Source organism: Leucoraja erinacea, chromosome 7 (genome assembly GCF_028641065.1).
Source record: "Leucoraja erinacea ecotype New England chromosome 7, Leri_hhj_1, whole genome shotgun sequence".
Taxonomy (NCBI): Eukaryota; Metazoa; Chordata; class Chondrichthyes; order Rajiformes; family Rajidae; genus Leucoraja; species Leucoraja erinaceus.
Window position 1 is genome coordinate 52,482,951 of NC_073383.1, and position 24,715 is coordinate 52,507,665.

General features: G+C 42.2%; 1 protein-coding gene across 1 annotated transcript in view; it reads right to left on the reverse strand.

Moving 5' to 3' along the window:
- ddx18 (DEAD (Asp-Glu-Ala-Asp) box polypeptide 18) overlaps positions 1-24,074 on the reverse strand; it is a 42,602-nt gene extending 18,528 nt beyond the window's left edge. Inside the window, exons 1-9 of the mRNA XM_055638592.1 lie at positions 23,941-24,074; positions 22,082-22,246; positions 14,336-14,488; positions 11,681-11,816; positions 9,583-9,683; positions 8,986-9,185; positions 4,880-4,994; positions 3,413-3,552; positions 1,001-1,162 (exon numbers count right to left, since the gene is read on the reverse strand). Coding sequence (XP_055494567.1) covers positions 1,001-1,162; positions 3,413-3,552; positions 4,880-4,994; positions 8,986-9,185; positions 9,583-9,683; positions 11,681-11,816; positions 14,336-14,488; positions 22,082-22,246; positions 23,941-24,025 — 1,257 coding nt within the window. The 5' untranslated portion in view covers positions 24,026-24,074. The remainder of the gene's footprint in view (positions 1-1,000; positions 1,163-3,412; positions 3,553-4,879; positions 4,995-8,985; positions 9,186-9,582; positions 9,684-11,680; positions 11,817-14,335; positions 14,489-22,081; positions 22,247-23,940) is intronic.
- Between the last annotated feature and the right edge of the window lie 641 nt (positions 24,075-24,715).

A 24,715-nucleotide genomic window follows, 5' to 3' on the forward strand; every position in this document is an offset into this window, starting at 1 on the left:
ATAAGCTCAAGGCTGTAATCAGGGACAAACCAAAACTTGCATCCTTCATATTCAACCATGCCCAACTTTTTTGCTGCTCGGAGGATATTCTCCTTCATCTGCAGAAAGTGAAACCGAATGATCAAATATCTCGGTTTATCTTGGAGACCAAGTTTCTTCCCGATCCTGTGTGCATTATCCAAAATTGGATGATTTTCATAGTGCTCGATGTTGAAAGTCTCTATCATTTTAGAGGCATATTTTATAACATTATCCCCTTCTTGACCTCCAGGCAAACCAACAATTCGCAGATTCAGTCAACGGCTTCTGTTTTCCAGAACCATATTTTTAGTCATGTATTGCTCAAGTGCCCAAGTATTTTTGTTCATTTTCCATTCCAGTATTTCAATCTTCAAATCTCATTCCTGACCCAAGGTTTGCAAGTTATCAATTTGTTCCTTCTGTTCACGAGATTCATCTTGTAACATAATCAGCTTGTCTTGAACTTCCTTCAATTTGCTCAAAATTCCTTTCATCATTTCTTCCAAACTGCAGAATCTTGTTTTCATTTCTCTGTTCATTTTCAATATTGCTTCTAAGATACCAGTCGAAAGCTGCGCCTTCCCCACGCTCCTTCCTTGGCGAAGCTTTTTTTCCTCTTGTCTCCATCCTTTACACGATTGAAGCGCTTAAAAGTGTTATCAACACTTTAAGAAAGGTTAGACTGTGTCTTGAAATCAAGTAATAACAAGTAACATTGAAAGAGTGATAAGCAAGAAGTTAAAAGTTAAGGAGCAAACAAAGTTACAACCCTTACAGCATGCTGCCACTAGGAGAGTGTCTGGAATCTTGAACAGAAGAGAAACTGTTGGAGGAATACAGAAACAAGGAACTGCAGATGCTGGTTTACAAAAAAAGACAAAGTGCTGGAGGAACTCAACAGGTCTTGAATACCATATTAATTACAGTCAGATGAATGGGTTGTCAGAATCAAAGGGAAAGCGTAGCAATTTTTACTTACATGAATTGCCATTACAGGTAGATCAATGTAGTTCAACAACTCATAGTGAAACTTCACAGACATGCATGAAGAGAAGAAAACCATGAGCTTCTTCTTACGATTCTTCTTGAGAAAAGTGAAGAGCAACAGGAATCTCTTCTCCGATGGACAAACCACATAACCCTAAATGTAAAGTAAAATAAATGAATACATATTAAAATATTATACATGAATTGTACGTTCTTTTACAAGTGGTGTACTAAAAGATTGTGTTTTATTACGTTTCCTGTAATGTCAACATTGTAGTTTTTGTGCCAAAAAAGTCTAAAACTGCAAGATTCTGAATATATGCAAACAGCAAATAATTTACACAAAAATGTTGGAGAAACTCAGTGGGTGCAGCAGTATCTATGGAGCGAAGGAAATAGGTGACGTTTCGGGCCGAGTCTGAGTCTGAGTTTGAGTCTGAAGAAGGGTTTCGGCCCGAAACGTCACCTATTTCCTTCGCTCCATGGATGCTGCGGCACCCGCTGAGTTTCTCCAGCGTTTTTGTGTACCTTCGATCTTCCAACATCTGCAGTTCCTTCTTGAACAACAAATAATTTACATTGTTTACAGATCTTCACAAATCTTTGAAGGAATTTGAACGATAATTGGAACTTGAAATAGAAGATGTAATAGTCTGGTTTATTTTTTAACATAAACAACTACCTTGAAAATGCAAAATACATTTTAACCTTAAGTAATCAGTGATAGGAAACGTGTTGGCATAAAAATTGTTCGAAAAACAGTTTTATTTTTGCACATTTAGCCTCCTTTATTGTCACTGATATGGGATGACTGAAACTTATAGCAGATGAGTTACTCCTTCAATTCAGATCATGGTAAAAAAAAAATGGTTTCTACGATTGGATCCGATCCAATTTATTTTCATTGGTACCATTTTCTAGCTATGGCAACATCCTTACAAATCCTCTTTTCATTATCTCCAGTGCAAGCGCATCTTCCCTGTAAAGCGGCAATCATAACTATATGCAATATTAAAGCTATGGTCTAACAAGTATTGTAATGCAATTCCAGAATAATTTCCTGCTCTAACATTTTGCGCTTCAAATAACATTATTTAAAAAAAAATTACACTGCCAGTCCTATCATCTAGAAGGATCTTTGGAAGGTCGCATTCCTACACAATTCTCAATATCCTCCCATTATTACTAGCCATGGTGCATTGCCCCAAAAGGTACATCTTCGTTAAAGACAACCAAGTAATGGGCTTTAACTGTATCAGTGAGGATGTTATCTTCACTCCTAAAATAAAAATTTACGAATAAGGGGTAAGCCATTTAGAACGGAGACGAGGAAACACTTCACACAGAGAGTTATGAGTCTGTGGAATTCTCTGCCTCAAAGGTAGTGGAGGCCGGTTCTCTTGATACTTTCAAGAGAGAGCTAGATAGAGCTCTTAAAGCTCTCAGGGGATATGGGGAGAAGGCAGGAACGGGGTACTGATTAGGGATGATCAGCCATGATCACATTGAATGGTGGTGCTGGCTCAAAGGGCCGAATGGCCTACTCCTGCACGCACCTATTGTCTATTGTAAAACCCTGGAATTAGGTTGAAAGCAACCGATATATTGTAACATTAGAAAGTCTATATTATTGGAAATAAACAAACACACAAAAGACACACAACAAAAGCAGTGTTGAAGATATTGCAAAACCAAAATTAAAAAAATCTATAAAACACCCATGTCAGGCACTATCTGTGGTGGAAGAAATATGTTAATATGTTTCAGGTCAATGAGTTCAATGCGCACAAAAATAAAAATGAACTGCATTTTAAACCAATTGTAATATCCAAGTAAAATGCAAGATGGCGAGTGAAGCATATACTAAAAAGCAATGATCCAGAAGATATTTTAAAAGGAAAGTAAAGCAGCAAATTAACACATTTCTAAGAAATCCAAAGAGGAAGGGTACAACTGACTTATGAAGGTGGCATAGGAGATCAGGATGTGGATAAAAATCAAGGATAAAAACCCAAGAATGAAGTTTATGATCATGTGGATTGTGTGAATAACTCCACAAACAACAAATTTATCTCTTCTCAGAAAACACAGTTGATCGTTATCCAGGGATTTTTTCTATCAACACACAACGCTTAATAATTTCAATGACTGCCAAGTCAACTTCAAATGAATCATGGGATAAAGAGTCGAGAGTTTGTCATATGCATTGGATGTGAATTAGAACAATGAAATTCTGTGAGTTTACTGAAATAATATTTTGAATGTTGGACAGTCTTGTTTGTAAAAAGTATGTTAAATGCTTACAATTTCTGACAAATTATGTCATGCTTGTCTTCGTTTGTACAATGATGCGATATTTAGAAGTCAGCAAACACACACATAACACTAAAAACATTCAGCTCACTTGTTCAAGGCCATCTACAGTTGCAGTTTCCTTATCATCATCAACGCCAACGTACAAGGGCTCTTTCTTCAATGAGATTCTGGCCAAATCTTCCACCTTTCGAGTTTGTGTGGCAGAGAAAAGCATTGTCTGTCGCCGTTCTGCAACAAAAATTTAATTTGCTTTTGCTCAAAACTTGATTTTGCAGGGCAGGCTTTCCTTCAATTGCCAATTAGTTTAGTTTAAAGATACCACCAAGTCCATGTTGACCAACTATCACCCCATACTCTAGTTTATCCTACACTCTAGGGACAATTTACAAAAGCTAATTAACCTACAAACCTGCGCGTCTTTGGAATGTGGGAGGAATCCGGAGCACCCAGAGAAAGCCCACGCGGTCACAGCGAGAACGTGCAAACTCAGTAAAAATGTTTGTAAAAAGTCATGTTTTTTACCTCCATCGTTTAACAAAGTAAAACGTTAGTTTTGGCTTAAGTTAAAACTAATGCTCATATTGGAGAAACTTTTAAATGTCAGAGTTGGATAAATTGAAACAAACTATTATGGATTCAAAAAGTTGAGCTTTTGAGAAATAATTGCTTGTAAGGGATGTTGAGATTTAAAAAAATGTCTTGCACCTTCTGCATACATTACTGCGTCCTTTTATTTTCTGCAGTAACAGCTTGCAACTGAATTTTTGTAGATTCTAATGTGCAATTTAATTTTGTACAGGTTTTTAGGCTACAAAGTCGGAATCTGTGGGAGCTGGAAATCTACCTAATTTTTTTTAAATGTTCAAATGTACATGTTACAATACAAAATCTACTGAAGGTGCTTGGATGGAATTCAGTATCTGTGCTCTCACATTAACAGTATCCATTAATTGTGAGTAAAGATAATTGATCTTGGCAGAATCATGCTGGTGCAGTGAGTCCGTTCAGAAAAGCAGGAATAAAATTGTAGACATATCGACAAATATATGATGAAAGGGAATTAAATCAAATCACTTCGAAACTTCAAGACAATTGTTTGTCAAGAATAAAAAAAGTTATAGTCATTTTTAAGGAACCTACATATTAATGAAAAATACCAGATTACACCAAAAAGATGCTTAGTTGTGCAGTATAATCAAACATTTAAAATTCCTGTGCTTACTATCCTTTGGGTATTCAAATCTGCAAAGTAAATTAACATTCATATCCTTAAAACAGATCAAGGAATATGAAATGGAACAAGATTCATAAATCAAGCTTGCAAACGATTTCAGCTTCCACAAACACTGACATAGCCTGCTTAAAGTTAAAAATGCTAAGAAGGAAGGAAGATTTAGCAACCACTGAGGCAAACTGTGAAAATCAATTTGAAATGGAAAATATTCAGAAATGTATTTTGAGAAACTTTATCAAGGTGAAAATTCATTAAGGATATTAAAAAATATTGCACACATCATTCCTCTACCAGAATAATAAATTCACTGGATTAACGCACTTGGCAAAAGTCTGATTATCTGTTTCAATTCCTCTTCAAATCCCACTTCTAGGATACGATCTGCTTCATCTATCACAAGGCATTGCAGGTTTTTGAACATAAATCCTGGTGTGTTCTGTCAAGATATGATTAGGAAATAAAATCAGCCTCACCCATCTCTTCTCAAAGTATGAATGTCAAAAATACACACAATAAACACACAAATATACAAACAAATGTAAAGAAGGGAAGAAACATTCCGTTCAAAAGAAAAGTAATTAAAGTAATTTAGAAAACATCCAGATTTTAAATAAAGGTCTAGGAACATGTCAAAACCACTGGGGATAGAGAAGATTAATACAAGTACACGAAATAGGGTTTCAGATAATTCCGTAATTTAGTCTACCAAATATTAGGACAAGACAAGTATTCCTCACAAGCTATGGCAGCTTATGAAGTCCGAATGCCTCGGTAGAAGTACCCTGCCCTCTCTGTGACATTCTTCCTGATTAGCAAATAAACTCCCCCACTTCTTTGGTGGCCGATTAGGAAAAGGGGAGATGCAACAAGACCTGGGTGTCATGGTACACCAGTCATTAAAAGTAGGCATGCACGTGCAGCAGGCAGTGAAGAAAGCGAATGGTATGTTAGCATTCATAGCAAAAGGATTTGAGTATAGGAGCAGGGAGGTTCTACTGCAGTTGTACAGGGTCTTGGTGAGACCACACCTGGAGTATTGCATACAGTTTTGGTCTCCAAATCTGAGGAAGGACATTCTTGCAATAGCGGGAGTACAGAGAAGGTTCACCATACTGATTCCTGGGATGTCAGGACTTTCATATGAAGAAAGACTGGATAGACGCAGCTTGTACTCGCTAGAATTTAGAAGATTGAGGGGGGATCTTATAGAAACTTACAAAATTCTTAAGGGGTTGGGGACAGGCTGGATACAGGAAGATTGTTCACGATGTTGGGGAAGTCCAGAACAAGGGGTCACAGTTTAAGGATAAGGGGGAAATCTTTTAGGACCGAGATGAGGAAAACATTTTTCACACAGAGAGTGGTGAATCTCTGGAATTCTCTGCCACAGAAGGTAGTTGAGGCCAGTTCATTGGCTATATTTAAGAGGGAGTTAGATGTGGCCCTTGTAGCTAAAGGGATCAGGGGGTATGGAGAGAAGGCAGGTACAGGATACTGAATTGGATGGTCAGCCATGCTCATATTGAATGGCGGTGCAGGCTCGAAGTGCCGAATGGCCTACTCCTGCACCTATTTTCTATGTTTATGTTTCTATATTTTAGCCCCCTCTATCTCATCTGAAACATCAAAATACAGGCAAGTTAAGCTGCCAGTCGTGTACTTCTTGCAATTAAGGTTCCGTAATGGCTAACACATTATAATTCCAAGCACTGATCCAGACTGTGAGTTCATCAGCTTTACCCACAATACTTGTATTGAAGTAAACACACTTTAACCCTTGAATACCCCATATTCAAGAACCTCTCCCTGCTTGTCCTTTTTTTTGAGATTTGTTTATCATAACCTGCATTTCACATCAGCCCTTCCATTTGCAGACTTTTTATTTTAGAGATACAGCGTGGAAACAGGCCCTTCGGTCGAACCGACCAACGATCCCCGCACATTAACACTATCCTACACACATTAGGGACAATTTACACATACACCATGCCAATTAAGCTGTACGTCTTTGGAGTGTGGGAAGAAACCGAAGATTTCGGAGAAAACCCACGCGGTCATGGGGAGAACGTACAAACTCTGTACAGACAGCACGCGCAGTCGGGAATGAACCCGGGTCTCCGGCGTGGCAAGCGCTGTAAGGCAGCAACTTTACCGCTGCGCCACTGTGGCCGAACAGACCTGCTATTCTGGTTCCCATCCCCTTGCCATTCCAGTTTAAACCTCCTTGAGTAGCACTAGCAAAACCTGCCCCTGTTGTACAGGTCACCCCGGCCCCAGAATAGATCAGTGTATCAGTTTAGATTATTGTCACATGTACCAAGGTAAAGTGAGAAGCTTTTGTTGCGTGCTATTTAGGCAGCAGAAAGACAATACATGATTACAATCGAGCCATTTACAGTGTATAGATACAAGATTAGGGAATATCATTTAGTGTAAGGTAAAGCCAGCAAAGTCTGATCAAGGATAGTCCGAGGGTCACCAATGAGGTAGATAGTAGTTCAGCACTGCTCTCTGGTTGTGGTAGGATGATTCAGTTGCCTGATAACAGCTGGGAAGAAATTGTCCCTGAATCTGGAGGTGTGCGTTTTCACACTTCTATACCTTATGCCAGATGGGAGAGGGGAGAAGAGGAAGTGGCCAGGGTGCGACTCGTCCTTGATTGTGTTGCAGGCAGCGTAAGATATAAATGGAGTCAAATAAAAGGAAGTTGGTTTGTGTGATGACCTGGGCTGTGCCCACAATTCGCTACAATTTCTTGGGGTCTTGGATGGAGCTGTTCCCACACCAAGCTTTGATGGATCCTGTTACAATGCTTTCTATGGTACTTCAATAGGTTGGTGAGGGTTGTATGGGACACGCTGAACTTTCTAAGCCTTCTTAGGAATTAGATGTAGAAGTGTTGGTGTGCTGATCTCAATCAGCAGATCAAAATAAATTCCTAATGGTCCTAAAATCTGAACCCCTGTCCCCTGCATCAACTTATCAGCCACGCATTCATCTGTCCTGTTCTCCTATTGCTACCCGCCCCATCACGGAGCATTGATAGTGAACTAAAGATTACCGCCCTTGAGGTCCTGCATTTTACCCTTTTGCCAAACCCCTATATCCACAGTCCGCAGGGCCTCATCCCCTTTCCTATCCATGTCATTTGTGCCAACACCAACTTCTGGCTGATCAGCCTCCCCCTTTGAGAATGCTCTGCAGCCGCTCAGTGACATCTAGGACCTTGACACCATGGGGGCAAGAGGGCACCCAGGAGTCCCATTTGCTGCCACAGAATCTCCTGCCTGCACACCTAACATTCAAGTCCCCTATTACTATCGCTCTGCCTAACTTCACCCTACCCACTGTGTCTCAGTGCCAGGTGCCAATAGCCTGGCCCCTGCTGCTCTCTGCTAAACGATCACTCCCCTTTAACAGAATTCAAATTGGAGTACTGCCTTTCCAGGGTGATGCCTCGACAATAGTTTATCTTTCCCTTCTTTCTTTGTGTTTTAATAGTATGTGTTAAATGTATGTTGTTAGTGTTCTTTAGCTTGTTTTATGTGGGGGGTGGGGGAATTGGAGGAAACTTTTTCCAATCTCTTACCTTGACAGAGATGCAATTTGTTTCCGTATCGTATTTCCGTCCACACTGCGGCCTACCATCGTGGAGTTGGCGGCCTTTGCTGGAGACCGACTTTTGAGAGCTCTACTGCGGGGAGCTTACAGGATTTAACATCGCAGAGCCCGCGAACCCTTTGCCAGGGATCGACCTCGGAGCTCCAACTGTGGGTGCTTGCGGACTTAACATCACGGAGCTCGCGGTATCTGGTCAGTGACCGACATTAGGAACTCGAATCGGCAGAAGCTTTTATCACCCCGACGCGGGAACTTTGATCGCCCCGACGCGGGAGCTTCGACTGCTGGCTGTGGGAGCTTCGATCGCCTCGACGGATGGTTCGACTGCCCCAACCATGGGTGAATAAAGAGAAAGAAGATTGGGCTTTTTGCCTTCCATCACAGTGAAGAACGTGGGGAATCCACTGTGGTGGGTGTTTATATTATGTAGTTATGTGTCTTTTTTTTTATATGGCAATTCGCATATCACTGTACCTTAATTGGTACGTGACAATAAAAGACCTTTGAAACCTTTGCTTTTCAGGAGAATGACCGGAAGGGATCGCTGAACTCTTTTTCTACTTTGTTTCCTGGTGGTCACTCATCTATTCTCTGTCTACACAGGTGTGCCATCCTCTCGATACCTCCAATGACTTCCCTGAGGCCCAAGGTCGTCCAGCTGCAGCTCCAGTTCCAGTTCCCTACCAAGATCTTTAAGGGGCTGCACTTGGATGCACCTCCTGCACATCTACTCCTCAGGCTCACAGCCTGTCTCTTCATAGGTGAAGTCATATTTATTCATAGGTGAAGTGATAAATGCACAATACCTGCATATGATCCAGAAGTCTGCCTGGAGTTGCTATTATCATGTTGATTCCATTTGCCAGTTTTTGTGCTTCTGCAGTTCTATTACTGCCTCCCATGAGCAATCCATAAGTATGAACATGGTGCGCCATTAGTTCTTTCATAACACCATATGTCTGCATCGCTAATTCCCGGGTTGGTGAAAGAATAAGGACGCCCGTCCCTGAGGAAAAATATATTTCTATTATAGACCAACCTTCAGCTGAATAAATTTATTCATGCTTCAAATATATATTCAGTTGCATGTCTAATCTTTTATACAATTTAACAAATGATTCAAACAGCACATTTTTGTTAGGTTTGAAATTATGGTCATTTCTCCCAACAAAAAAGTCAATCTTTCAATTAATTTAGTTTGTAAAACGGCAATACCAATGATTTGGAAAACGGCAATACCTATTTGGTCTTATTTTAAAAGTAAAAACATATCTTTCCCACCCCCCCATCCAAATTGAAGACATTCTAATTGACTAAAAATCTTTTTATGTTAGAATAAATATGCCCAATAGCGTTTGACCTGCACTCAATTAAAATACTTAAGATTTGAGCCACTTGCTTACCATTTCTTGGCATGAACTTCAGTTTGTAGATGAGCTCAACACCAGGAATAAGGAACGCCAATGTTTTCCCACTACCGGTCTTTGCAGCAGCCAGAATATCCCTAAAAAAAGTTAAATGAGCATTTTAAAGACTTGTCTCAAAAATTCCTCCTAACCTTTCTTACTACATCTGTTGAAAAGGTATGTTACGTCTGGACAAACATATCTTATAAACTTATTTTTTAAATTAGATGATTTATTGGAATCAAATATTGTGAACCAATATAGCAATTACAGAAGAATATAATTTAAATATATTCTGAAAGCAACAATATTCCCTCCTCAAAATTAATAACCACATTTATTATGTCCTTCAGTGTCCTTTGGGATAGGATATGGAGATAGAATTTTCACAGCTGAAGTTTGCAGTGTATGCAGGACAGGACGCTGTCTGGGAGGCATTGGAATAGTTACATCTACTGGGACAAAAGCAAGATGAAGGATCCAGTGCAGATATTAGAAGAGCACACAGACAATGCTATGGAAATAGAAGCTGGTAGTCTATGAAACAGTAACAATTTGTAGTTTGAAATTCTTCAGTGTCACATTGCATGTCATGATTGCAAAAAACCCACAATAACAGCGGCAGGGTAGATGTTCTAGCTGTTATACTGAAATTGCAGCAATAATCTATAGTGATTGCTTCTGTTGTTGCACATTAAATTACAAGAGTGAACACAGGATAGACAGTCTGATAGGAAAGCAGAGTAGTCTGTGATGAAATGGTATTAGCATACTTGTAGTAGCTGAATCAGATCCCAACAGTGCTCATTCTCATCAGGGATGCATAACAGCATAGCAGATGGAAGATGTACAAATAAGGTGTACTTGATAAAGTAAGTAAGTTTATTGGCCAAGTATTCACATACAAGGAATTTGCCTTGGTGCTCCGCCCACAAGTAACAACATGACATACAGTGACAGTTATGAATGACTCAGAAAACACTAAACATTAATAATAATAAAACATGAAGGATAAAACACCATTGATCAAGCATGTGAACCAACAAAATTCCAGATCAAAGGAAGGCTACAGTTATTTGGCTGTTGAGCAGAGCTACTACTCGTGGATAAAAAATGTTTTTATATCTGGCTGTGGCAGCTTTGACAGTCCGGAGTCACCTTCCAGAGGGAAGTAATTCAAAGAGTTTGTGGCCAGGGTGAGAGGGATCAGAGATGATCTTGCCCGCTCGCTTCCTGGCCCTTGCAGTGTACAATTCATCAATGGAGGGAAGGTTGCAACCAATAATCTTTGCTGATTGGACGATTCGCTGCAGCCTCCAGGTGTCGTGCTTGGTGGCTGAGCCAAACCAGATCATGATGGAGAAGGTAAGAACAGACTCTACGATGGCCGTGTAGAATTGGACCATCATTGCCTGTGGCAGATTGTGCTTCCTCAGCTGCCGCAGGAAGTACATCCTCTGTTGTGCCTTTTTGACTGTGGAGTCGATGGTAGCCCCCCACTTAAGGTCCTTGGAGATGATGGTTCCCAGGAACTTAAAAGACCCCACAGATGTGACTGTGGTGTTGTTGATGGTGAGTGCGGTGAGGGGAGGGGGAGCTCGCCTAAAGTCTACAATCAATTCCACTGTCTTAAGAGCATTGAGCTCTAGGTTGTTGCTATGGCACCAGGACGCCGGCTGTGACACTTCCTGTCTGTAGGCAGATTCCTCCCCATCCTGGATCAGTCCAATCAGGGTTGTGTCGTCCGCAAACTTGAGAAGCTTGACAGAGGTGTCTGTGGAGGTGCAGTCGTTGGTGTAGAGAGGAGAGGAGAGTAGAGAGTACGCAGCCTTGCGGTGCTCCTATGCTGAGCGTTTGCGGGTCCGAGATGTGCTTTCCCAGCCTCACATGCTGCTTCCTGTTTGTCAGGAAGCTGGTGATCCACTGACAGAGGGGTTCAGGCACAGTCAACTCGGAAAGTTTAGAGTGTTGTAGCTCTGGCACAAAGGTGTTGAATGCAGAGCTAAAATCAACAAACAGGATCCTCGCATAGGTCCCCTAAGTAACACACAAATATTGCTGAGCAAGTTCTATATTTATGATTAACTCAACTTACCTGCCCTCCAGCAAAGGTCGGATGCTTTTCTGTTGAATTTCAGTCATATGAGTAAAGCTCATATCTGCAATTCCTTTTAAAGTATTCTCACTAACTAGGCCATCCAGGGAAGAAAAGGCAGTAGCTTCAAAAGCCCCTAAATGTGAATATAAAATTAGGTCAAAAGGCATTCTTTGAAGGACCAGTTAATCAAATAAACTATTCCATTATAGCCAAATTCTGCTGAAAATGCTCCTAAAACTATCACATAATAGATTGAAAATGGAGGAATGTCTTAAAATTTCCGTAGTTAAAGCATTTCTTCCCTTCACATTCAGAGATTATTTTGCTGAACTGTACAGAAATGTTCCACTTCAAAATCTCACGTTTTATTTATTTTCTTTACAGCAAGGAAAGCAGCCATCTGACCTAATAAACCCACGGTGGTTCTTTGCATGAGCAATCAAATCAGCTCCATTCATCAGCTTTGCTCGATAACCAATATTTTTCTTTCCTCTCAAGTATCTCTCCAATTCCCCTTTGAAAACAAACATTAAATCAGTTTTCACCATCAAGGTGTGAATTCAATCATGGGCACTTGCTGCGTGAAAAAGATTATCCTCACATCACTCCTTGATCTTTAACCAACCAAATATATTCCACAGTACAGCAAATGAATATTTCCATTTACACTGCAAGATACATTCTAAATAACAACTTTTCTTTAAAATTGATATTAAATTACTTTATGTTGACCCAGACCATGAAGCATTTCCCATGCACCAATTTATTCTCTAATACAATTATATATACAACTGCTGCCTGCTGAACAAAGCCTGCTGAAATAATTGCAGCAAACAAAACTGCATAGGGTGTTCATCTCACCACAACCTAGCACAAGCATCCTTGAAATATAAAATAACACCCAAGTGCTGAAAAGGTAGCGAAATTTGCTCTACTTATTAACAGTGAAAATGAATACAAACAGAATGTGCATGAAATGTCAAATCATTTTGACCAGAATACCTTAAGTAAATGAACGTTAAAGAGAGTTAGCCTGGTCAAAGTAAAAACAAATAAAGGGGCTTGCAGAGTATAAATAATATCACCATCCAAACCTCAAGTAATTTCCTATCAACATCCTAACCAACCAATTTTACTGTGCACAATAGGAAAAATCCCTGTGGCCACATTACATCGCTGAGTTTGATAATTTTGGAAATGAACCGTTGAAATGCAATCAAAATACAGCAAATGCTATAAACATTATCAAAACTGAAGAAAGATCTCAAATTAAGAGAAGTAGTTTTGATATCATGACCGTATCTGTGGAAAAGAATGATGAAAGAAAAAGGTGTCTACTAGCAAGCAAATAGTATTTTGTTTGTTATGTGATGAAGTTGGTCAAACTAAAAGTGTTCTGATTAAATGTTATTTGCTTGAAGCATTAATTCCTCTTTTCACAGGTGTGCTCTGACCTGAATAATCCCAGCATTTGTTATTTATATTACTTGTATCTGCCACACTTTACACTTCTGATTGTTTTAATAGTAATCCTGCTTCGGCAATTAACATTGACTGGATATCTTTTCTGCCCCGCCATCACATTGTATTAAAAACATGGTTGTTTAATCACCATGGCAATCTATCCAGTCATAGACCTTCTTTTGGTTTTCTCTTCCTATTTCTTTTTCCACATTTATTTTCAAAATCTACAAAATTCTGTAGAAATAACCTTAACTGTCTTTTCAGAGATGCTGCTGAGCATTTCTAGTACTTTGTTTTTATTTCAGAATTTCCAGCAGTCACATTATTTTTCCTTTCCCGTGGCATCTGTACAGATATTATGAAATTACAGGTTTGCTGTAAAACCCCACCCAGTTCACTATATTGTTTTAAGTAAGGAAATGTGCTGCCTTTTCTAGTGCAACTTCAGTTTCTTAATAAAGTGGCAGATTTTTTCATATCCACTGAAATGGCCCATAGATCACAGAGATCAAATGCGTTTTGATAGGGCCTTGTCAGAAATTCTCTTATCCCATTACTTCACCACAACCATTCTTGAGAAAAGTAATGACTCTTCTTGTCTGTAGTAACATGGCATTGCAGATGCTGGTTTATTTAGCTATATTTAAGAGGGAGTTAGATGTAGCCCTTGTGGCTAAAGGGATCAGGGGGTTTGGAGAGAAGGCAGGGATGGGATACCGAGTTGGATGATCAGCCATGATCATATCGAATGGCGGTGCAGGCTCGAAGGGCCGAATGGCCTACTCCTGCACCTATTTTCTATGTTTCTATGTTTCTATGGTTCACAAAAAAAGGCAGTGCTTGAATAACTCACCAGGTCAGGCAACATTTCGGACTAACATCGATAGGTGACATTTCAGGTTGGGGACCTTCTTCAGACTGCAGCTTGAAGAAGGGTCCTGATTGGAAACATCACCTATCCATGTTCTCCAGTGATGCTGACTGGCCCGCTGAGTTATTCCAACACGGTGTCTATTCTTCTTGTCTTCTAACTTATACAACATCCAGCCCCGAAGATTGATCGTTTCCACATATCAAATAATACTTGTATTAAAGAAGATTTATACAACAATAACATTCTTCAATGACATTGTAACAGCTTGCTTCTGAATACTGAATTCAATACTTAAACCTCGGAAATATGTTTACCTGTCAACCCCATTGGCAATGTTGGACCTTCATCTTCGGATGTCTCTTCATTGTGCTCATTCTTCTGATCTTGCTCCACCGCCAAGGTATCATCTTTGTTCGTTTCCAATTCATCATTCTTATTGCAATTTGCATACTTTTGTTTTTTGATATCTGAAATTTGGAAATTGAAAATAAATTGGTCAACAGTTAGGTTACCTCCCATTGTCACCAATAATAAATGCCAGTTTGGGAATGGTTGGGTAATCGACCAGAAAGACTGCACTGCTGTAAATGAGCAGGAATTTTGATGGCTATCATTTATATGCCACATCTTCTACTCATTGCATTTTTCCAGAAAGATTACCTTACATTCCTTGGGAAAGTTTGACAGAAATTATTTCACATTTTCTTTTTCTTTTTCATCAACCCTTCATATTTTCAAAATAAAATAACCACTGAATCAACTAATCAACTGTTTGGTACAAGCACAGAGGAAAGCATGCTTTGCGTTCTTTGGCTGGGTCAATAGTTTTTTTTGTAAATATTAATGAATCTGAATTATTTCCATAAGGATTGAATCCGTAAGCAATTGAATCCACATTTTCTTGCTAAATTAAATTATAGCTGTGCATAAATGCAAACAGCCTAATTTCAGAGGATGAATTGCTGCAACTACTACCAGAGAGAAAAATACAGTTTATTAAACAATAGGTATAAAACTGTGCTTTTCCATTCCGTTACTGCTTTCTCCAAATGATGCTAAATATTATAAGCCACTTCATGGGGGAGCAGATAAATGCCTCATAAGGCATCAGGTACATCTAAACAAGTACAGGTGCACAACCTTTTATCCGAAAGCCTTGGGACCAGACACTTCTCGGATTTCTGAATTTTTCGGATTTCCGAATGGAAGATTTTTAGCGTAGATTAGGTAGGTAGCGTGAGCGTCTTGAAAAAGTCTGGAGCGGCTACCTCCTCCCCGGAGACCGGGGAATCATTGCTTAAATGTTAGTCAGTTAGTTTGAAGGGATTTTATGTGGTGGTGGGGTGGGTGAAGGGGGAAACTTTAATTCTTAGTCCCCTACCTGGTCGGAGAGGCGGGGAGCGGGCAATGCCTTACCGGGTTGCAGTAAGCTCCGGAGTGCTGTGGCCGGTTGGAGCTCTGACCCCGGCAACTCTACCCATGGCTGCGCGGCGCTCCAAATGCAGGGTCGCAGCGCTGGGATACCAGCGGGGAGCGGGCAATGCCTTACCAGGTCGCCGTGCAGTAAGCTCCGGAGCGCTGTGGCCGCCGACACACATCGCGGAGCTGGGGCTGCTGGCGTCTGGCCGCGCTGGATTTGGAGCGGGCCGCGCTGGAGTTGCCGGGGTCGGAGCTCCAACCGGCGCCGCCCGCGGCCGGAAGCCCACAGCCCCAGCTCCGCGATGTTGGGAGTCACAGCGCTCCGGAGCTTACTGCACGGCGACCCGGTATGGCATTGCCCGCTCCCCACCTCTCCGACCAGGTAGGGGACTAAGAATTAAAGTTTCCCCCTTCACCTCCCCCCCCTTCACATAAAAGCCCTCCAAACTAACTGACTAACATTTAAGCAATGATTTACAGATGTTTAAGTGTCTCCCCTGTCTCCGGGGAGGAGGCAGCTGCTACAGTAGTAAAGACCTGGGTTGACCGTGGGTCGTTTCGGGTCAAGTTTGGCGGCAAATGCGAGCTTTGGTGTGCAGACGACATCCTGGAAAAAATGTCCGGTTTTCGGAGCTTTTCGGTTTCCGGAACTCCGGATAAAAGGTTGTGCACCTGTACACCTAAACATCGGAGGCCTGGATCACATCAGCGCAGAGGGAGAGCAAGGAGGGAAGAGACAACGGCTTTCGGACTTTTTGCCTTCCATCACAGTGAGGAGGTGCCTGGTGGACTCACTGTGGTGGATGTTGAACTGTGTTGAGTGTGTGGTTTGTTGTTTGTTCTATGCTATGACTGCAGGCTAAACCATTTTGTTGCACTGAAAAGCGCAATGACAATAAAATTGAATCTGAATCTGAATTTGCAAGTTAGATATAAAACAAAATCCTTCCATTGACCATACGTAATATTTATTGCTACATCAGAGCAAGATGGCAAATCAACTATCTTTGTGGTTCAAGTACAAATAAATAAATAATGTTCCTTGACCCCAATGTCATTGGTCAACATGTTGAGATTAATCAAATCAATCAATCTCCATTCACATTCTGACTATTACCAGAACCTTTCATTCTATCTGTTTTAGCGCAGGATGAATATAAAAGACAGCAATATTAGACCCCGTTATGACCATAGAAACATAGAAATTAGGTGCAGGAGTAGGCCATTCGGCCCTTCGAGCCTGCAACGCCATTCAATATGATCATGGCTGATCATCCAACTCAGTATCCCGTACCTGCCTTCTCTCCATACCCCCTGATCCCCTTAGCCACAAGGGCCACATCTAACTCCCTCTTAAATATAGCCAATGAACTGGCCTCAACTACCCTCTGTGGCAGAGAGTTCCAGAGATTCACCACTCTCTGTGTGAAAAAAGTTCTTCTCATCTCGGTTTTAAAGGATTTCCCCCTTATCCTTAAGCTGTGACCCCTTGTCCTGGACTTCCCTAACATCGGGAACAATCTTCCTGCATCTAGCCTGTCCAACCCCTTAAGAATTTTGTAAGTTTCTATAAGATCCCCTCTCAATCTTCTAAATTCTAGAGAGTATAAACCAAGTCTATCCAGTCTTTCTTCATAAGACAGTCCTGACATCCCAGGAATCAGTCTGGTGAACCGTCTCTGCACTCCCTCTATGGCAATAATGTCCTTCCTCAGATTTGGAGACCAAAACTGTACGCAATACTCCAGGTGTGGTCTCACCAAGACCCTGTACAACTGCAGTAGAACCTCCCTGCTCCTATACTCAAATCCTTTTGCAATGAAAGCTAACATACCATTCGCTTTCTTTACTGCCTGCTGCACCTGCATGCCTACCTTCAATGACTGGTGTACCATGACACCCAGGTCTCGCTGCATCTCCCCCTTTCCCAATCGGCCACCATTTAGAACACCAGGAAAACAAAAGAGCTCATTGTCGACTTCAGGAGGCACAGCACCGACTTAGCCCCCCTACACATCAACGGCGAGTGTGTGGAGAGGGTCAACACCTTCCGGTTTCTCGGCGTCCATATCGCTGCTGACATCTCCTGGACGGACAACACGACAGCGGTCATCAAGAAGGCTCAGCAGCGGCTGCACTTCCTGAGGGTCCTCAGGAAGCACAACCTGGACTCTAACCTGCTGCTGACCTTCTACCACTCGTCCATCGAGAGCCTGCTGACATACTGCATTACAGCATGGTATGGCAGCTGCACCATGGCAGACAGGGTGAGGCTTCAGAGGGTAACCAGGACAGCGCAGAGGATCATTGGCTGCCCTCTCCCCTCCCTGATGGACATCTACACCTCCCGCTGCCTTAGCAGGGCAAAGAAGATCATCAAAGACAGCTCCCATCCTGCGTTTGGACTGTTCGACCTGCTGCCCTCTGGAAGGCGCTATAGGTGCATCAAATCCAGGACAAACAGACTCAGGAATAGTTGCTTTCCAAGAATTATATGAAATGAAAAAAATGAAATGATTCAATTTATTGTCATTGTCAGTGTACAGTACAGAGACAACGAAATGCATTTACTGCTTTATATCTACTATAAATTCAAATTCACACATGCACTGACTACACCGCCCAACACGGACTTCCATCTGTATATATGTATATATGTATGTAGCGCCGCAGAATTTGTGCACCTATTCCCCCCCCCCCCATCTCCCTTCTGTTTTTTGTTTTTTCTGTTTCTTGTTTTTGTGCTAAATTGTATGTATGCACTGAGTACGAGCAGCTTTCAGTTTCACTGTACATGTATAGTGACAATAAATGGCATATCTATATCTATATCTAATAGTCTGCAAACTAGTTATATATTGAAGTAACAATTTGGAAAGCTATAACCTAATCATCTTATTTGATAGAAGCTCACATATCCACCGTTTTCCCAATACTTGTTAAATTTCAAGAGTGTGCCTAGTTATTTCTTATAGCTTTGTACACAAGGGGACAAGATATGGCATATTCTCCATTTAAACATTGAGTGTGGGTTTGGAGATTGTTTTCACCAGAGGTCAGAAATACATCTGTGTTTTTACATACAGATTTCCTTTTCTAAATGCATACGTTCATTTTTACTATGGAATTACTTATGTAAACACGTCATGCTGTAATTACACATTTTACATGGGAAAATTTCTGAGTTATCACTAAACATCACAAGACCAGTAACCATAGTCAACCTGCCTTTAATTATATAACCAGTCCCTGCAAACATTTACTGTCCCTGCCTGCTTCAGTCTCCACTATTGTCCCTATACCCAAAATGGCAAGGATTACTTGTCTTAATGACTACAGGCCTGTCGCACTGACCTATGTAGTCATGACGCCACTCGAAAGGCTTGTGCAGGCCAAGCTGAAAAATATCACAAACTCCCTGCTGGACCCTCTGGAGTTTGCATATCGGGCCAATAGATCTGTGGCTGATGCAGTCAACCTGAGCCTGCACTTCATCCTACAGCACCTAGACCGTCAGGGGACCTATGCGAGGATCCTGTTTGTTGATTTTAGCTCTGCATTCAACACCATTGAGGCAGAGCTACCACACTCCAAACTTTCTGAGTTGACTGTGCCTGAACTCCTCTGTCAGTGGATCACCAGCTTCCTGACAGACAGGAAGCAGCATGTGAGGCTGGGAAAGCACATCTCGGACCCGCAAACGCTCAGCATAGGAGCACCGCAAGGCTGCGCACTCTCTCCTCTCCTCTCTCTCTACCAACGACTGCACCTCCACAGACACCTTTGTCAAGCTTTTCAAGTTTGCGGACGACACAACCCTGATTGAACTGATCCAGGATGGGGAGGAATCTGCCTACAGACAGGAAGTGTCACAGCTGGCGTCCTGGTGCCGTAGCAACAATCTCGAGCTCAATGCTCTTAAGACAGTGGAATTGATTGTAGACTTTAGGAGAGCTCCCCTTCCCCTCACCCCACTCACCATCAACAACACCAGTCACATCTGTGGAGTATTTTAAGTTCCTATGAACCATCATCTCCAAGGACCTTGTGGGGGGTCACCGTCAACTCCAGTCAAAAAGGCACACAGAGGATGTACTTCCTGCGGCAGCTGAGGAATCTCAGATTTACTCTTCCCTCCATTGATGAACTGTACACTGCAAGGGCCAGGAAGCGAGTGGGCAAGATCATCTCTGACCCCTCTCATCCTGCCCACAAACTCTCTGAATCACTTCACTCTGAAAGAAGTCTCCAGATTGTCAAAGCTACCACAGCCAGACATAAAAACTGTTTTTATCCACGAGTAGTTGCTCTACTCAACAGCCAAAAATCTGGAGCCTCTGGTATTTTGTTGGTTCACATGCTCGATCAATGGTGTTTTATCATTAATGTTTTATTATTATTAATGTTTAGTGTTTTCTGAGTCATTCGTAACTGTCACTGTATGTCATGTTGTTACTTGTGGGCAGAGCACCAAGGCAAATTCCTTGTATGTGAATACTTGGCCAATAAACGTACTTACTTACTTATACTAGACCAAGTGCCCTCAACGCGCAGTTGCGGGGGGGGGGGGGGGGGGGGGCATCACACACACACACTAACCACCCCCCCCACACACACACTAATCCCCGTGATATTATATTAATATTATAATTAATATTAATTAATATTTAATTAAGAGACAGAAGGAACTGCAGATGCTGGTTTACCAAAAAAGACACAAGGTGTTGCAACTCAGTGGGTCAGACAGCATCTATAATAATAATAATAATAATAATAATATTTATTTATATAGCACTTTTCAACAAAACCAGTATTTGAACCAAAGTGCTTTACAGAGATTGATTAAATTAATTGATCAATGCAATAAATCCATACAAATCAAAAAGAGAAAAAAGAGAAAAAGAAAAAAGACACAGAAACAGTACACTATAGAAATCAACATGAAACGTCCCCCCACAGCAGAATTCACTGTGAGGGAAGGCACCAAAAATATCCAGTTCTCCCCCTCATAGTCCACCCGAGGTCGGGGCCTATATCTGGCCTCCTCAGCCAACCCGGTGTTTTCAGGCCCTCCTGCCGCGAAGCTGGATCATCGGCGTCGGTGAACATCCATCAGCGGCTTGGACTGAAGCGGCCGCTTCCCCCCCCGAAGACTGCAACGACCAAAGTTCACAGGCCGCGGCGGCCGAACCTTCGACTCTGGCGATCTCGGATCCCAGGCTCCACGGTGCCGTCGACGGTCACAGTGCCCCAGAGCTTACCGCAAGGCGACCCGGTAAGGCATCGCCCGCTCCATGTAGGTGTCCCAGCATCTACACCGCCGTCGAAGCTGCAGTCCCAGCAGGAAACGCCGCTCCAGCGCTGCTCCAGTTCGATTGTAGGCCGCACAGAGAGGACGAAGATGCGGTTCGGAGAAAAACCGCATCTCCGACCAGGTAGGACTGGGGTTAAAATAGTTTCCCCCTTCCCCTACCCCACCCACCACATAAAAGAAGACCTCCAAGAAACACCTTATATGAACAGGACTAAAAATAAAAATAAAAAAGGGTGAAAGGACGGACTGCAGGAGGAGCAGCCATACACAACGGCGCATCACCCCCGCAGTCCGCCATCTTGAATAATGAAAGACATCGATAAGTGACATTTTGGATCAAGACCCTTCTTCAGATTTATTTAGTTAGTTAGATTTAAATCCCACAGATGCCTTGGAGGGATTTGAACACCTCTCTCTGGTTCCCTGCACTATTAAGCACATAGTTTACCAATCAGGAACATTGACCTGTACAGTAAATCTGATAATTCCAATTTGGAAAATATTCAATGTTGAAATGTTGTAGTAAATTGGTGGCTTTGGCTCAAAGAATCCTCAGCATCAAAGGTGGATGGTGCTGCAAGGTTTGTAGTATAAGAGATCAGTTCCCCATCTGCTTGCTTCCATTAACATTCTGGAATTTGAGCTATGGTTCTCTTCAAACTAATTTCCCATTGTTTGTTTTATAATCATGACACAAATTTGGTACCTTTGACATTAATTTCAAGAGAAAATTGTTTCTTGTTGCATTCGCAATATTGAAATAGTCAAACCAAGATCAACATTGATGAGGCCCTCACCCGTGTCTCCTCGGTACTGGGCGATCGTTTCGCGGAAGACCTTTGCTCAGCCTGCCTGAAGCAACCTGATCTCCCGGTTGCGGGACACTTTAATTCTCCTTCCCATTCCAACACAGACCTTTCTGTTCTCGGTCTCCCCCATTGTCAGAGTAAGGCTAAACACAAATTGGAGGAACAGCACCTCATATTTAGCTTGGGCAGCTTGCAGACCAGTGGTATGAATATTAATTTCTCTCACTTCAGGTAACCCAGGCATTCCTTCTCGCTCTCTATCCCTCCCGCAACCAAGTCCCACTAGCATCTAATTTTTACCCTACAAACAGCTTACAATGTTTCATTTATTATCGTCTCTTTTTTGCATATCTTTCATTCATTGTTCTTCATCTCTCCACATTACTATCTATATCTCTTGTTTCTCTTATCCCTAACCAGTCTGAAGAAGAGTCTCAAACCGAAACAACACCCATTCCTGTCCAGAGATGCTGCCTGTCCTGCTGAGTTACTCCTGCTTATTGTGTTTATCAACATACCAAATTCCTGGATGTTGTTTGCATTTTTCCTTTTCTTTTTCATTTCCGATTTCAGATCAGCCCCTTCTTTCACAATCCTTTGAGCCGTCAACATTTTTACAGTCTTTTCTTTATTGTTGGTTGAATCTTGTGGCATTTCATTTTCCACTTCGTTTTGCTGGATCACTGTTAACAAAAAATCAATGTTGTCAAGCAGAGTGTAGACATACTTGAAGTTCATGTGCAAGATCTCAAATACCACCAAAAAAGTTTGCTGCTTCAGAATGATGTGGTGAATGTGCTGGGAACCCATTAAAAATATATTTGAATCACAACTCCAAGGACAAGAACTGCTGTGATAGTGTGTGGCTGAGGTATAAATAAAGGCCCAGGTACTCCCATGCCCCGTTTGAAATTAATTTCACATTTTCTGTCCAGGCAGTCTCCAAAATTTCCTATACAATATGTTCATTACTTAAAACCAGTGATGTCAGGAAGCATGACAACAGGGAGTTCACATTGTCACCATTACAATAAAGGAGAAGAATGAGAAAACCATATTGTGCTAAACATAAGTCATGATATAGCCCTGTAGGATTTTGGTCAGGTCACATTTTGAGTATTGCATGCAGTTCTGGTCATCCCATTACAGGAAAGATGTGGAAGCTTTGTAGAGGGTGCGGAGGGGGTTTACCAGAATGCTGTTTGGATTAGAGGGTTTCAGTTGCAGGGAGAGATTTAATAGATTTGGATTGCTTTCTCCGGAATGTCGGAGGTTACGGGGAGACTTGATAGAACCATATAAAATTATGAGAGGTATAAATAATGTACAGTCAGAACTTTGTTCCTGAGGGTGAAAATGTCAAACACTAGAGGGCATAGCTCTAATGTGAGAGGGGGAAACTTTAATGGAAATGTGGAGGAGTTTTTTTTTAACACAAGAGTGGTGGGGATCTTGAATGCATTGCCAGAAGTGGTGGTGATCTTGAATTCATTGCCAGGAGTGGTGATGCTGGCAGATACATTTAAGAGGCTTTTAGATAGGCACGTGGAAGTGCAGGGAAAAGAAGGATATGGATCACTCACTGGCAGATTAAATCAGTTTGGCATCATGTGCGGCAGAAATATCATGGGACGAAGGGCCCGTTCCTATGTCTTACAGTTCTATGTTCCATGAGACTAGATGTAGATCTGCAGATGTTGGTTTACACAAAACCACAGCATCCAATGGAATTGGTTTCTGTAAATTGTCCCCAGTGTGCAGGATATCGTACAGGTGATCATTGGTCGGCGCAGACTCGATGGGCCAAAAGGTCTGTTTCCATGCTGTATCTCAAAAAATCTAATATATAGTCTGTGAGTTTAAAATTGGATGGGCGCAGACTAATTTGACCAGGTCCCGACCAGAAACGTCACCTGTTTCCGCGACCAATGATCACCTACATATTGTCCCTAGTGTGTACGATATCCTACACACTAGGGACAATTTACAGAAACCAATTAACCTACAACCCTGCACGTCTTTAGTGTGTGGGGGCAAACCGGACAACCGGGAGAAAACCCACGTGGTCACAGGACGAACGTACAAACTCCGTATAGACATCACCCGTGTTCAGGATCGAACCTGGATCTCTGGCGCTGTAAGGCAGCAACCCCTCCGTCGCGCCTTTTGTTTCGCTTTAAAATCGCAATTGAAGATTCCACCGGCTGTGTTTGTAGATAGCTTGTTCGAGATGGTGAATCTGGTTTGTAATATTTATTGGCGCTACTAGTCTCCGACCAAGGACTCGAGGATCTGATCCCATGCCCCACACCGGAGCTGGAGCGCACACGCCAGGAGGCGGATGATATCACGATCTCGCCCATGACCAGACACTCACCCTTTGCGCTGGCGGCTATATGTTTAATCTTCTCGCTTCTCCTCTGCAGCCGCTTGCGGATGATCTTCATGTGTAGATCCGCCATCTTGCCCAGCCACACGCGAGAGAGCAAGGACCCGCGCCCGAGGGGGTCACGAGAGTGCCCGCCAGCAGGGAAACATGGGTTTGGTTTTTTTTCTCAAGTTATATTTCAGTCTCTCTGCTTTATGTTTCGCGATAATTATTATTGTTTTCTTTAAATTGCGATTTGACGATTTTCTGGCGATCTAGTCAGACAGCTGTACTCTGCGCAGCCGGAGATGCGTTGGCGGAGGCGGCGGCAGGGCCAGGGGCAGGGGGCTGGGGCAGGGGGCAGGTATAGGGGCAGGTATGAAGCTGAGAGGTTGGACTCGTTCTCCGCCGAAACACTGGGGGTGATAAATGATATGAGCGGTCCGTAGTCATATTTTTTTAAGAGTAGTACGTCTTGACTATTAAGCGCTGAAGCCAGCGACCGCGGCTTTTAAGACCTGAATTTTGAAGCAAGTCCTGAGTGGTTTCGTTGAAACTTAGATAATAGGTGCAGGAGCAGGCCCTTCAAACCAGCACGGCCATTCAATATGATCATGGCTGATCATCCAAAACCAGTACCCAGTTTCTGCCTTCGCCCCATATCCCTTGATTCCATTAGCCCTTAGAGCTAAATCCAACTCTCTCCAGTGAATTGGCCTCCACTGCCTTCTGTGGCAGAGAATAGGGCCCTTGCACGGCAGGGGAGGTCAGGACACATAACCCG